Source organism: Mandrillus leucophaeus, unplaced genomic scaffold, assembly GCF_000951045.1.
Source record: "Mandrillus leucophaeus isolate KB7577 unplaced genomic scaffold, Mleu.le_1.0 Scaffold389, whole genome shotgun sequence".
Lineage (NCBI taxonomy): Eukaryota > Metazoa > Chordata > Mammalia > Primates > Cercopithecidae > Mandrillus > Mandrillus leucophaeus.
This window is the reverse complement of record NW_012104131.1, coordinates 5,417,103-5,432,065: the sequence shown is the minus strand read 5'-3', so window position 1 is coordinate 5,432,065 and position 14,963 is coordinate 5,417,103. Positions and strand designations below refer to the sequence as shown.

The 14,963-nt window shown below is 36.6% G+C and overlaps 1 protein-coding gene across 1 annotated transcript in view; it reads right to left on the bottom strand.

The window, feature by feature from the left end:
- The window catches only part of DPP4 (dipeptidyl-peptidase 4), an 85,308-nt gene that overhangs the window by 15,090 nt on the left and 55,255 nt on the right, over nucleotides 1-14,963 (bottom strand). The window contains exons 13-22 of the mRNA XM_011991008.1: nucleotides 13,257-13,364; nucleotides 12,884-12,951; nucleotides 11,878-11,931; nucleotides 11,386-11,507; nucleotides 9,771-9,818; nucleotides 9,432-9,530; nucleotides 7,067-7,136; nucleotides 4,481-4,675; nucleotides 1,936-1,990; nucleotides 1,261-1,360 (exon numbers count right to left, since the gene is read on the bottom strand). Of these exons, the coding sequence (XP_011846398.1) occupies nucleotides 1,261-1,360; nucleotides 1,936-1,990; nucleotides 4,481-4,675; nucleotides 7,067-7,136; nucleotides 9,432-9,530; nucleotides 9,771-9,818; nucleotides 11,386-11,507; nucleotides 11,878-11,931; nucleotides 12,884-12,951; nucleotides 13,257-13,364 (919 nt within the window). The remainder of the gene's footprint in view (nucleotides 1-1,260; nucleotides 1,361-1,935; nucleotides 1,991-4,480; nucleotides 4,676-7,066; nucleotides 7,137-9,431; nucleotides 9,531-9,770; nucleotides 9,819-11,385; nucleotides 11,508-11,877; nucleotides 11,932-12,883; nucleotides 12,952-13,256; nucleotides 13,365-14,963) is intronic.

The window sequence follows — 14,963 nt, the reverse complement described above, 5'->3', positions numbered from 1 at the left end:
TCCAGGTAGCTGCAGACTTTAATTCTGCTTGTCATAGAACACAATACTCCTTTCTTATTTATGCTAACCAGGTTTACATGTATAAGTAGATCTGAAATTTTAAAAATAACATTTAAAAAATACTGCACAATGCAATTGTAAACTTTTTAAAAATATGCCTTAAAACACCATTTACGTATTCCTTTTGTCCCATCTTTGAATAAAATTGTTTAAATTTACACATATGTAAGAACTCTAGACAATTCCTATGTATCATGTTGGTCTATATACATTAAATGAAGTTTTCTTCTCATTTCATATTTTTAAACTTACAAAGATTTACTCCATTATTTTATTGACCACTAGAGGTCTCCAAAAACAAGCCATCCAACAGAAAAATTAATATCAAGCAGAGAAATATTATGAAAACAAATTCATTGTGTGTAGATCAAATTATAACTATGCCCTCCAATTTTCTTAACAGAAAGATAGAAATATATTTCTACATTGGTTTATCTTGACTGGGAGAGACTTTAAGAGTCTTTTCCTCTGGGTACTACCATATTTCTGGATATAAAATATTTAATGAGCTATTCATCATCAACCATTCTTTTCTTACACTAGACAGAAGACTTCAGATGGGGTCAGAAGAGGTGCAGGAAAATCATTCATCTCCTTACCACCCCTGACTCTTCCCTCCTCCCTCATCTTCCATCGCTTACTCCCTCCCCTTTGAGAATTGCAGTCTTACAGGTGTACGATGCCTTGCAAAATAATAGTCTCTTAATGACAAAGAGCATATTCTAGAGTAGCTTTCACCTATTAAGAGATAGTGAAAAAAAGAAACCAACCCTCCGATAGGTATTTCCACTGTTTCTCCTCTCCTCTTCCCATCCAAAGCCCTACTTATATTTGACATTTAATTGAAGGGAAAGAGATACACACTTCTCTCACTCTGCTAATATGTGAAACCCAAGAATCAAATTAGAGTAAAGATAAGGAACGATTTATCTGTAGAAATGTAGCATTGGGGTTGTTTTGAAATTTGGAAAACAGAATTTGTTGATAAAAAACCAAATGTGTAATAAAATATACCACCCAGCTTTGCACAATAGCAGAATAAATGAGATCATCTTATTATAGGTATCCAAAAAGAACCTCTAAGATGAATCAGCCTATTATTCGCTGTAAAAACACTGAAACTTAGAAAGGAATGGCTTTGTTACTGGCATTTTGAGGTCAACACTCCGTATCTCTTTGTACCTGGCAGCAATTACATACCATAGTACTCCCACCGGGATACAGGCGCCACGGCTATTCCACACTTGAACACGCCGCTTCCCGATCCCAGGACCATTGAGGTTACGTACCCTCCATATGACTAAGGAATGGAAACAGTTATTTTTATGGAGGTAAAAGAATAAGGACATATGGTAAGCGAATCGCAGTTTCCACATTTCTCACATCTTTATATACTGTGCCTCTTTAGAGATAAAAAGCATGGTATAGGAGGCTTAAATTGGCCTTAATTGGACAGTATCTTTAAAGACTACACTTTCAGAGCCCTGATCCCTTTCTTGGTAGGTATACGGGGGAAAATATGGAAAATTTGCTGACCCTAGTGACTGGGTGGTACCAATTATAGAATATTTAAAAACAATAACACGAAATCTTTACTGACTGATGCATAAGAAAAAGTCTCCCTCCTTCTTTCCCTTCCCTCTTCCCTCCCTTTCACTCCTTCCTTCTTGCTCTTTCTACCTCACCTCCCTCGCTCATCATAATAAACAAAGGTGTAAGCCTGACTTAGTGGAGATTCTGCAGGGTTACTCCAGAGACCTAAGACTTGATACATGTGATTTTCATCTCCAAATATGTATATACGAAAGATAAATTAACCTACTCTGAGTGATATTCACTAACAAATGCATACAGATTCATCAGTCAACTACTCACCCAGCCCCAAATTGCAATTCGTTTGTTGTCCACAAATCCCATTTTTGAAAATTGTCTAAAACACATGGAAAAAGTCCACAGATCAGTACTGCATTGTGTATAGAAAACTTAGATAAGGCACAAATGTGAAACCCTGCCATTTGTTCTCTGCTTCATTCTATTTGAGACTAAAAATTGCTGCCACTAATCAAATAAACACCCAAGATAAATATCTATCATTTTAACCTAAGATCCAGATGAACATGGTTTACTTTCGTTGTTCATAAAAATTGTGTGTGTGTGTGTGTGTGTGTGTGTGTGTACGATTCACAGAAAACAAATCCTGGCAGTTTTTTTCACAGCTTTATACAAAAATTTGCAGCCCAGATGCACTTTTCTTTACATAATTGAATTTAAATCTCTCCAGATGTTTTTCAGTTTGGGAGAGTCTGCCCCTGCAATGGAGAAAGATAAGGGCATGAAAAATTCTGAGTAGGACTTAGAAATGTCTCTGGGCCCCCTACCTGAGAACTGAAACACCATTCTCTAAATAAATCCCTTCTTATGCTGGGTGTTGATTAGTTAGCTCAGCACCATGCACTCAATAAAAATAAATTTTTCCTTGATGGATTAAGAAGTCTTCTTTGCCACTAAACTGTGTTCAGAATTGGAATCCAGGTAAAGAAATAAGAAAAATGTTTTATGCACCTATTTCTTAATATTAGCCTGACATCAAAAGAAATTTTTTTTTTTACTTAAAAATACCTGATAAATGAAGCTCAAATTTTTAGCATTGTGGATGGTTGCAGACCTTTGCATTAACCTATCTTGATTTTGAGAGTCTTTGTGTGTTCACATAATGATATATGTCCTAGGTTGCCCTAAGTTAAGCAGTGTTAGAAAAAAATTAAAACCGTTTCCAACTCATCTTTTCCATGTAAACTTTGTAAAATTGAAGGAGGCAGACATACAGCAACGTGCACCAGATCATTCGTGTATAAATTGATCAACCTTTACAAAGTGAACGTATCCTTGAAATCATGGCCTGTGCATGTTATCAGAAGCCTCTAAGGCATTTCTCTCTTTGCAAAGGGACAAAAGGAAACGTTTTTCTTTTATTGTATTCCATAAAAATTTCACTGAATTTTTTTGCCTGGTTTTTATCTTTACATAAATTGGATCTTGTAGGATGTACACTTTTGTGTCCGGCTTCTTTCATTCAACAGTATATGCGATTCATCCATGTTGTTACATGCTTAACTCTTTTTAGTTACTGCAATAGTGTGTTCCACTGTATAAACACACTACTTCTCATTACTTATTTAACTGGGGTTGTATATAGTAGATCCTCAATTTTGTAATTTTAGGACTTTCGTTAGTCAGATTTGAGAGGCCCTGGAAACTATGCCCTCTCTCACAGGGGAGCAATCTGGATAGATACATGTCTATTTTTAAAATATCAAAGCCTCACTCTTGAACAAACATATCCCGTTTATTCTAAATCTCTATTTTTTGATTGTTAAGGAAAATAGCTAATCATTAACTTTAGTGAAAGAGAATTTCTTTCACTCAGGAATCCCTAATAAATTGTCATCTCCTCTCTCCATCTACTTAATCATTCATGGATCCTTCTGCATTTCCTAGTCTATGATTTCATAACATCATTTTCAACCACCCTCCCAATTATGCTTCCCCAGACATCCATGCTGTTGGTTATAGAAACTCAAAGTTACATTTCCCACATACCAGTTGAATGTAATTAAATGTAAGAGTTGGAATGAGACTGGCTTCAAATCCTGATTCACCTTAGCAAGGTACCTAACCTAATAGTCTCCATTTATTTAATTAAAATATGGGGTAAGAAAACCCACCTTTCAGGGCTTCAGCGACAATGCCTGTAGGTAAAGCACTTCCCATGTAACATGCATATTATGAGTAACCATCATTCATTGTTAACATCTCTTGAGTCAGATCACATCTGTTTATAGTCCCATAAGTGAAGAGCACAAGAATGAGATGTGGTTCATACTTATCAGAGCCCTTATACATAGGACCGATGATGGCTGTGCTCCACAATTTTCCCAAAATAGCAGAGTCACCCTCATCCAGACTGTAGGAGCTACTCCTAGGACTTCATAGTTGTCACTGCCTGTGATGTAAATGTACACTGAAGTCCTCTCTTTATTCTTGACTGTGAAGGAATGGGCTTGGCTTGTTTAGTCAGATGTTTACTAGGGTACATTTATCCCTCAGTTTGTCCCCGAGTCTGATGAATTTTGAGTTTCTGTTCTTAGAAGGTGGTAGGACATATGCCAACTCCCTTTCTAGAGTCTCATACAGAGATGAATTTAGGAAATGCTTTTTTTTTTTTTAACTTCATATAAATCTATAATGTTATATATTTTTATCTAAACATAACATCTTCACTAAAACCTACCGTAAAGATAAAAGATTACAAATTCATCCCAGAACACTTTAAATTATTTACACTTTACAGCTTTAAAATGTAAATTTTAAAGGGGAAAAAAAATCAGATGACCTTTGACTTCATCTCCTAGTCACTCACCTGGCTGCTTCAATTTGATCTTCAACTTCAAATGTTCCCAGTCTTCTGTTGATTGCATGCATGATCTTATCTCCTTGGTAACCACTTCCTCTGCCATCAAAGCTAGCTACTATAATGTTTTCTGTGCTTGCAAGGTAAGTGGCCCAGTTGAGTCTGAAGACAGCGTCTGCTTTTTGACTACACGGACCTGCATACCTATGAAAAATACCAAATTGTTAGCTTTCATGGTTTTCCTGAATCAAATGAGGAATGCTTACATTTCTCTTCCCCGTGAACAAGAAGTGTACATTCTTCCCAATCATGAGCCTGAAACTGTGCCAGCCTATGGGGTGTCCAGAATGAGTCCTCTAAAACTTAGCAATACAACTACCATGGTTGTGTATTTCCTTCAAAGATACTTGTCAGTTTTGTCTTTGAAGATAGTTATCAAACACAGACTTCATAGGCCAATATTTAAAAAGTAAACATAATCTTGGAAATTAAAGAAATAATTTCTCTAATAGTTAAGAAAGGGGAGTTGTGTTATAAAAAAAAATGATGATGACAACAATAAATGCAGCTTTGGATATCTTTCCATCTCAGCTTACAAATACTCCTGGACTACAAGTTTATTTCCTTCTTTTAGGACTTGACTTCTGCATCATATACTTTGCATTTCCCATAGCACCCATCACAGTCTTGCTCACAATGACTGTAAATCATTGTGGAATGGATTGCAGTAAGAATGAATGCTAATATTTAAAACTTCAGAGGAAGAAACAGGTTGCATTGGAAAACGGGCATGTCATTGGGCATTCTATTTACTAGCAAGTTTAACTCCCTTGTATCTGCCGTCTTCACAGGCTACAACTACCTTACACAGAGCTGTGTGCACAATCTCTGTAACGCTCTGTAACGTGCTCTCTTTTCTGCTTGTTAATCAAGAGGAGCTCCTTATAGCTCATTTCAATTCATTTAAATATGTCATCTTTGCACCATCTACACGACTCCTGGACATGGATACTCTCCAATAGCTTATTCCCTCCCCAGCCCATCTCTCCACTCATCTGCTCATTGTCCCCCACACAGGATAGGACAAGTCCTGCTTACATGCCTTTGCTAATGTTTTCCTTCTACTTAGAGAGGTCAGTCAAAAGAACTTTAGTTTTAAACAAAATACTATAACATTCTAACTTTAAACAGGAAAATGCATTCATGCATTTCTTGAGCAAGCAAACATTTTTTCACAACATGTGAAATGTCTTGCTCCATTCAATTATATTAAATTTGGTAGATTAAGAGTTTGCCTTAATATTAGGTATATATAAAATTCCCTAACCCCAAAATTAAACAAGATTATTTTTTAAAGTAGAAAAAAGTATATAGACCTTAAAAGAGGAAAAGGAAAATAACTGAAAAGAAATATGTATTAAAGTTAGCATTTTTAAAAACCTTTTCTAATGGAGATCAAATCATTACTTACTAGGAAGTCAAAGAAGATAAAAATATCACTCTAAAGGATGCTTTTTTAGCATTGGAGCCGAAGCCTAAAACAAATTAGTGTCACGAATGAACTGACTTCATTTGCTACAATTATTTTACTTGAAAAGAAATCAGATAGTGCATCTGGAATTTTAAAATACCTGTCTTTTCCTTTCTTTATGTTTGGCTTTCATGAAAGTGTGAATATAGTGCATCAAAGCTGTGTCTGATACTAGTGTCTGTGTCCTCCCTTCCTCTCCCCACTTTTTTTTTTAACTAGTAACAACAGAGACATTATGTCCCTGAGCTTCAATGTCTTTTCCGTATAATGGAACAACAGAACTTACTACATGGGCTTGTTGTGTGAATAAGGCAAATGATGCCAAGCACCCGGCATTCAGCAGTTCCCTGCACAAGCGTTGTTTCATTTTGTTTTTGATATAGGAAATGATGCAAGCCAGGACAGGAAGAGTCTGACATTATGGCATCATGGGTGACTGTAGGGCAATTTTAGAAAAATTAAAGTAGGGTGTATTCCTAATGATTATAAAAAATATTTTACAAAGCTGTCATATTTGGAATTCATATGAGTTCACATTCACTGTTCAAAGACGTGTGACTTCATAACTTTCTCAAAGACTTAAAGTTTTTATAATGAACATTCTCCTCTATCACTTCTTTTCACCAAAAAAAGGAATAGAAAATAGCCGGCAGTAATATTTCAGGAACTAAAGGAAGAGAAACATGAGGCAGCCAGTGGGAGCTGGGGTAAGGGAACTGTAAAGACTGTTAATGGCCATCTCTTGCTTGTTAAAATGTCCACGAGGTTAAGGATGAAAATGCAGACTTAAGAAATCCTTTGAAATTCCCTTGGAGTTCAGAGAAGCAAAACAAAAGAAAATCTATATGCCATTATGACAGAAAGGGAGTATCTCTCTTCTGTATTAAGAAGATGTGAGAAAACACAGGTTGAGTTTTGTGGCTATACAATGAAAGGAGGAAATAGTAAACAGTGATTCAGGAAGAGGGAAAGGATGCATTTGGCTCCATTTTTCAGTAAGCTGCACTGAGAAAAATATATATGACTCAATATTTCTAAGTTACTCCCTTCTCTTGAATACTTACACATCTAATAGTAGAGGATATTTCTTGGATTTATCAAAATGGGGAGGCAAGATCATCTGATACCAAAATTCTAAACAAACAGAAAGATGAATTAGTGAGGTAAGAAAAATTATTAGTACAAGATTTTGTTCCTCATCTCCCTCAGTAGCAAGTCATTTCTAGAGTTTAACAATTTGTTAAATGAGAGTAGAAAAGGAAAATGAACTGCTTGGATTCAGCACATTTTTAAGATATTACAACATTTTCCTTCAGGTTAAAATACTAGTTAATGTTAAAACATAAAGTTGTTTCTAATGTATCTATTAAATACATTGGTGCCTAGTAAAATAAAAGTGCATCTTAGAATTTCTAATGTTTTGTTTTTATGATTCTGTTCTTTGGCATCCGATCTACTGATCTAGTTTGTTTATGGCTTATGTTCTAAGTTTTCCTCCAAAATGTTTTCCTCTTCTTGAATTTCCTTGAAGCTGTTTAGGATTTTTAGTTGGCCCCAACTCTATTTTAGAATTCTGATTTAATAACATTTTTGTAATTCTTATTGCCATCCCAGACCGCAAATCTGAGTTCCCATTTTCAGCTCTGCGTTTCACAGAATGAGATCGGGTTTATATGGAGCAAACTGTTGCGTACATTCTGTATGATCTCCCACGGGTCTGTTTCATTCTCTGTGCTTGATTTAACATCAGTTTAATAAAATTTGTCCCTAAATAATGAGTCAGTTTCCTTTGCTCCCAAATAAAAGATGAGTTATAAAAGTGTTTTTCCACATTTAAATAAAATTATTCCAGATTCAGGAGATTTAAACTGTAGGCAAAAAATTCTTATCTCTAGAGCTATTTTTATCTAACATTTATCTTCCTTTTTGTTTATGTTTGTTACAATTATTTTACTTGAAAAGAAAAAAAAGATTTGGGAGTAAAATACATAGATAGATTTATCTTCAATTTATATTTTTCTGACTATTGTCATGCCTTCTGATTAAATGTGCTTATAAGAGCAAAATTTAAGTCTCTATTATAATTGCAGTAGAACACCAAACTATCAGTTGACCATGATACTTTTAATGAATATGCAAAATCCATCATTTGATCTCTGCTTTGTTTGAATTGGCATTAGTTGATGGGAAGGTGTTTTAGTCCCACTTTTTTGGAGATGTACACTCTTTAGTTTGGGGGGTTCTTTCTATTCAGAGTCACGCCTTCCCAGCTCCCTCCTCCCTGACCTACCTTTCATCCTTCCTTTCTGTTCTTTGAATGGCTATAACTACCTCCCAGTGGGACATCCCCATCCCCACAGCTCCATCCTACATCCTGTCTCAAGTCATCCGTCTACTAATGTGGCTTCCCTGACCTGAAAACCTGCAGGGGTTCCCCAGTGTTCATGACTGAAATAGAATGTCACATCTCAGTATTCAGTGCCTTCTGTACCAGGCTGTCAATGTTAGCTCTGGAAAACTCTAAGCTCTTGCCCCTCACATGTGGCTCAAGGGTCAGTAGCACTAGCATCACCTAGAAGCTTATTACAAATGCAGAATCCTGGACCTTCCTTAACCTGCTGGGTCAGAATGTCCTTGTTAACAAGGTCCCAGGTGACTCACATGCACATTCAGTTTGAGTGGCACTGCTCTAAACTGTTCTTCATGAGGATGCTATACTTTCCTGTGCTTTTCCTGATATTTAAAATTAGATGTGTTGAATCTTTTCTAGTATCCTAAATTTTTTTAAAGCCTAAAATGAATCAATCCTAATATAACTGATTCCTCCTTCTCATATAAGCTGTTAGCCTTGAGTGGAAAAAATTAAAAAAAACAAACAATAAATAACAAGATTTTCTACTCAAAGAACCTCATTGTTCTTACTGGTCTCTGAATATAATCCATGATTACACAACCAGGCCGGGGACCACACTATGGGAGGTCAGGAGGGTTTGGAAAAATTCAAAATTTCTCTTCTGAGACTGAAGTTTCAATATTTTATAGCCAACACGAATTGTTTTATACAACCATCTCAGATATCCTTGATCTCTTTGGGTTAAAGGTGAAATACGTTAGGATGTCATTAAGTCAAACATACAATTAATACTAGTAGAATAATAGAGTCGCTAATGGGATAAAAGTGAACTAACGATAGAGTATGTTCTCCAAATCATTTCCCTTTTGACAGAATAAGTTTTATGTAGAATGGTATTGTATTTTAAGACAAAAGGATATAAAACTAGTATTTCTTTTGACAAGACATTTCATGGAGAAATACCCTTCTAAATTAGATTTATATATAACAAAATACATATTTTGAGATCAAATTACTATAGTTAGAGTGCATTGGTGTTTCCATGAAAAGTACTGTTCCAAAGGAATTTAACTTACTTGTTTCATTCAAAATAATGAAGTCCAGTGTTTTGGAGGGCATCTGGACATTCTGCAGCATTTTATCCAAAGCTGAATTATCTTCCAGGACTCTCGGCCCTAAAGAAACACAGGAGACAGCAGTCATTCATTACAATGTGAAAAATGTGGATTATACAGTGCAATAATGAGCAAACATGAAATTCACTGACGGACTACACATACTTCAGGTTATAAGGTTTGTGTTCAACTCACTGTCAAGACACAAAGCCAAAGAAAATCACACAATGCTAAGTATGTGATGGTCTTACTGAACACATTTTCTTTAAAACGAATGAAGAGTAAAGTATGAAAAAATACCTTTATCATTCACACTGCTGTGTAGAGTATAGAGGGGCAGACCAGGACCTGTTAACACAATCAGGAGAAAAATGTTTTGGATGAATACTTCTTTGGAAAAGGTAGTATACATGACTTTTCAAAAATATCATTTGTTACCATTTGACTTTGATGGAACATATAAATATTACAATGGATAAGAAGTTTAATACATATTAGCTGTTTCTCCTCCCTCCCTCTTTAAAATAGTTGCAATTTGAGAGTAAGAAGTATTACTGGAAAGGCACAGGGCTCAGTAGAATGAAGTAGGAAATGAATCTGTGCCCTGCTAGGCAACTTGGGCACATTATCATCTCCGAACTTAATATATTCATCCGCAAAGTAAAATGTGAGCTGACGTCCTTCCCCACTGTAAATCCGTGATCTCTCAGGGTTTTTCAGGCTCTGCCCAGGTGGGCTGCAGAGCCCTGGAGCCAGCCTCCCTAGAGAGGGATGGGTTTCCCCCCGCTGCCCCCACTCCCACGGAGTCCCAGAGCCAGGCGGCACATCTGCACAGTGCCTGACTTGGATAAGCGATTCCTTTCTGGCATGCAAAAGTGTTTTTCTCACAAGCCCATATCGTCACTATTTATCCCAACTGTGGTAGTTGCAGAGTGGAAGGTAATGTATAGAAAAGCTACTTTGTGAGCTCTTTAATTTTATGCGTTTGGATGATAATATTAATTTTTATACTGGATTAGAAACACAGTGAAGGCACTTTCCATACCTGGGGATGAATCCTGGCTCACTGGCTCTGTGACTTAGGACAGCAGAGCTGTGCTTTGATTTCCTCATATGAGGAAATAAGGATAATAATATCTACTTGATAGAGATTTCTTACAGATTAAACAAGATCTTGAATATAAAGCTTTAAGCACAGTGCTTAGAATAAAGTGCATGCCCAAGAAATAATTGCTAAAAACAGTCATAGTAAAGAACCATAAAGAAAAGCATAATAATAAAATATACTAGTGAGGGAAGACTCAGATAACTGGTTTGAAAACATTTATTTGTTTTTGTGCTATGGACAGTTCTTTTCAGAATATCCAGATCCTTTCTCTAATTTTGAGAAGTAACCGGGCATACTGTTTAAAAGGGAGTGCTAGGGAGGCAGAGGCCTGTTTTGAATCCTGCTGTGCCTGTAACTCGCTGTGTGACCACCTGCATAAGTCACTTGGCCACTCCTTGCCTGGGTTTCTTCATTTGTAATTAATAATAGCAACAGCAACAGAAGATGGAGCAGTGAGCATGTTGAGTGACATGCACCAGCCACATATATTTTCTCACTGAAAGGGACGAGTGCATAAAATAATCAACTAAAACCCCACAATATGTATGTGTTTAAGACTGAAGTGCTTCTGTTATACACAAGGGTGTGTGTGCATGTGTGTGTGTGTGTTCGGTCTAAAGCAAGCTATGCAAGTCTCTCAGTGATAAGGCGAAGAAAAGATTGTTTATGCTCACTACTTAAATGTGAGTGGAGAGAAGGGGACTTAGGTGATTTCAAGAGCTCCTCAGATTCAAAAGGAACAGAGGGAGCTGCTTGGAAGTGAGTAACAGCGGCAACTGCCCTCCCTCCCAGGGAGCTCAGACTTACCGGAACATCTCAGCTGATAATACTTCGCCTCTTTACTGAATGACACAGAATAGTACTGACACCTTTCCGGATTCAGCTCACAACTAAGGCATGTCACTTTTGTATAGTCACTAAGTTGGATTCTGTAAAACCAACAATGGAAATTAAGTGCTTGAAGAAAAGATAAGTGAAAAGAAGGAACTGAATAAAGCCATATTCTAGTTTCAAAGACAGCAGAATGCCAAAGCAATCTTCAGGACTCTTTTTTTTTTTTTTTTTTTTAACTTGAAATAAATACATGAATTAATAGAAACCTCAAACCTCCCATTGTTTGGAAATATCGCAAAACATTGAATAAAGCCATTCTCTTTTGTGGACATGTAGATTGACTTATGAAGGAATAAAAAGTGCTCAATAGCATTACCAGGTTAATATTAGTTAGGACAAGGCAAAAAATAAAAATGGAGTTCAGAAATTGTTCGTCAGCTAAAATGACTCAAGTCAAGCTCTTACTTATAAAGATTCCTTCCTCCTGGCATTCCTTTATATTCATTACTAATGTAGTATCTGGGAAGAGAAAAAAATGAAATATATATTAATTATGTTTTTTAAGAAGTCAGAGGCCATCCCACCACACTCAGACCCCAAGCCTAAATGTGCACCGAGCACGCGCACGGGTGCCCGCCGCTCTCCGCCATTGCTTCCCCGGCCCTCACCCCACAGAAGCCGTTTTTCTCCGTCATCTCTACACGGAAAGGTCTTGTTCTTAAGAGACTAAAATATGTAAAACCAGGGATTTCTTCCTTAATTAGAGTGACAAGTAAAAATTCAAAAGAAGGCTTCTGTCAAAAAATAGGACTGGACAGTTAGCCTGAAATTGAGACCCCACTCATTGATCCCGATTGCTTTATTTTCTGTCTTATAACATAAGCTACTAGACAGCAGGAGCCCCACGTTCCTGAGAGAGGCAGAGCCACTGCTGAAGAAGGCCTTCAAAAGCTACTTCGGGCGGCGGCCAAATTCCTCTGCGATTAGACCAATAAAGAATCATAAAAAGGCCTAAGATTCTAATGAAAAATAACACCCCCTTTTCTACCAACTCATATATAGCAGTTGACAGCCTCTGCAAAGCTTTTCATTTTGCAGAGAGTAAGGCCGGGACATGGACAGATAAAATTACCTTTCCAAGCCTTCCAAAAAATCACTGCCAGTTGAAATTTAACAAAACGCCCCTGACTGCTAGTTCAGCGTTCCACGACGTTCAAGTAAAAGAGGATACAGCTCTTGTAATGTAAAGCAGGTAAGAGCAAGAGGTAGAGCTGCCTGGTGGCATGGTATCAAATCTGCTAAGCATATGTGAAAATCATTAAGGCTTCCGTATGTTAAAAAGAAAAAAACTATTGAACACATTCCAAAAAGACTACTCTTTATTTGTAGGAGATTTTTTTCCTACTTCTGGGCAAAGAGGGCACGATTATGACAAGTAGGTTTATACCCTGTCAATTGTTACAATACTCACAGATAATCGCTGGTTAGAGCTTCTATCCCGATGACTTCCCAGGCTCCTTTTGTAATAAATGTGCAGTTCTAATGTGGTTTTTTTTTTTTTTTTTTTTTTTTGGAAAAAAAAAAAAAGATTGATTCGACACTCTCTCTGTTCAAAGGGAGGATTAAATCATTTATATCAGGAATTCAAATAACCTTGGATTTTCTTGTTGGGTTTCCCCACCTCGTTCCACATTACACAATACATCACTGAGGAGTTTAAATTAATCTGATTTTTATACACATTGATCCACCTTACCAAATGATTTCCACATCAAATTGGTTTCCAAAAAAAAAAAAAAAAAAACCAGAGGTCAACATGAAATAAATTATGTAAGAATACTCACTTTTTTATTTATTTGGAAATAACAAATGTGTCTGTAACCTTCTTCATTGCTGATGATCTTGTAGAAGCTATTACCATCAGAGGTAAAATGAGGTTCCGAAGGCCTAAACTAGAAAATAATAGAAAACAAAAGAACATTAAAGCACAGGTCTCATCTCAGTACCAACTTTAGTTTTAGAACGTCCTCTCCAATACCTATGCTGAAAAATCCATGCTCCATTTATACGCCAAATTAAAATTAAATTAAAGTGTCTCAAAAAGAAAATTCTCTTTCTATAAAATGTGAACAAAAACACCATACTCATAGATAATTTTTGTGAGCAGTAAATGAGAGAATGCATATAAAGAGGCTTGTAGAAAACAATAAATAGAAGTTGTTGCTGATTTGGAGACATCTTTTCTCTATGGATGATAACTATGACTTCTGGTTGCAAGCACCTGGAAAATAGCATTAACCTTTCAGTTTGGAGCAGTAAATTTCCTCAATGTCACAAATGTGCTCTCTTGAAACAGACATACTATTTTTTATTGTTTCAGGTTGGGGGTGGTTTGTAATTTGGGGATATTTTTCTTTCCTGTTTTTACACATATTTCTTTTCGAAAGTCAGACTTAGTATTTAACCATTTCTGGACTACATACTATAAGGAATGTCTGTTGTATATTTCATAGGAAAAAATTTGTATATTTTTATTATAAGCCTTTTCATTTTGTTAAATATGATCAACAATTTACAAAAAATATTTGTATAGAAATATAGAACAAATTTCCGTTTTTTTACAGTTCAATAAAATATAGTACTCAGAACATAATGCAGTTTAAGTAGAAGAGAGTCTATCCCAGCCTGAAAGGAATATGTTGGTTTACGATTTTGATTTCCTAGCTACATTTGAGAGCAGGTAGGAGATGGTCTTTTAAAATTGTTGGTTCACTTCGCCCTCGATGTTTCCTCTCTCATCAGCTCCCATTTTGGGAAGGAAGAAAATTGCTTCCCTCTTCTATTTAGTGATTCAAAGCGAATTCATTTATGGAGCAAGCTGAGGCGTGCGGTACACTTGGTGTTCTCATTACAGAGCTTTGAAACACATTCCCCTCTCTAGACCTGTGTTCACAGCCTTATCTTTTTAATACATTTCCCTGTTTCCCCTGGATGGAGTTGTGCCTAGTAGAAATGTGTGAAAAGTGGCATCTGTCTGGTTAAATACAGAGAGGAAAAAACATATTTTTTTCAAAGAGTCGTGAGGAAGTGTAGCGTGTCTCTTGCCATGGAGGAAACCACTTTTCATGTTGGCAAACCTCTCCCCTCTGCCCAATCAATGCCTGAAGAAAAAGGACGTGTGAATGCTGCCGGAGCGCCAAGCCCAGCTAGAAGGGGTTGTCTTCTTGGACTGGCGACCTCATCTCTATGATCCAAGAGGTGTAAAATCTTTACATTTTGGGGGTCACTTTATTTCCCTCTTAAAGGGGGCTTAATCGAAGTCATCATAAAAATTAAGTGAGATTCATTCCTCATCTACTATGCAAGGTGACATGATGAATGGAGTTCCTTCATCAACTCATTATATTCCATGGTCATCGCAATCTGGGTGGTAATTCTGTACAAGGAGTATATAACTCAGTGGGACTGAGAAGCATGACAAGTCCCTAAGGGTCACCACACTTTCCTGGATAAAGCTCTGCATCTGGATGCCTAATAAAGCATAAGCCCAC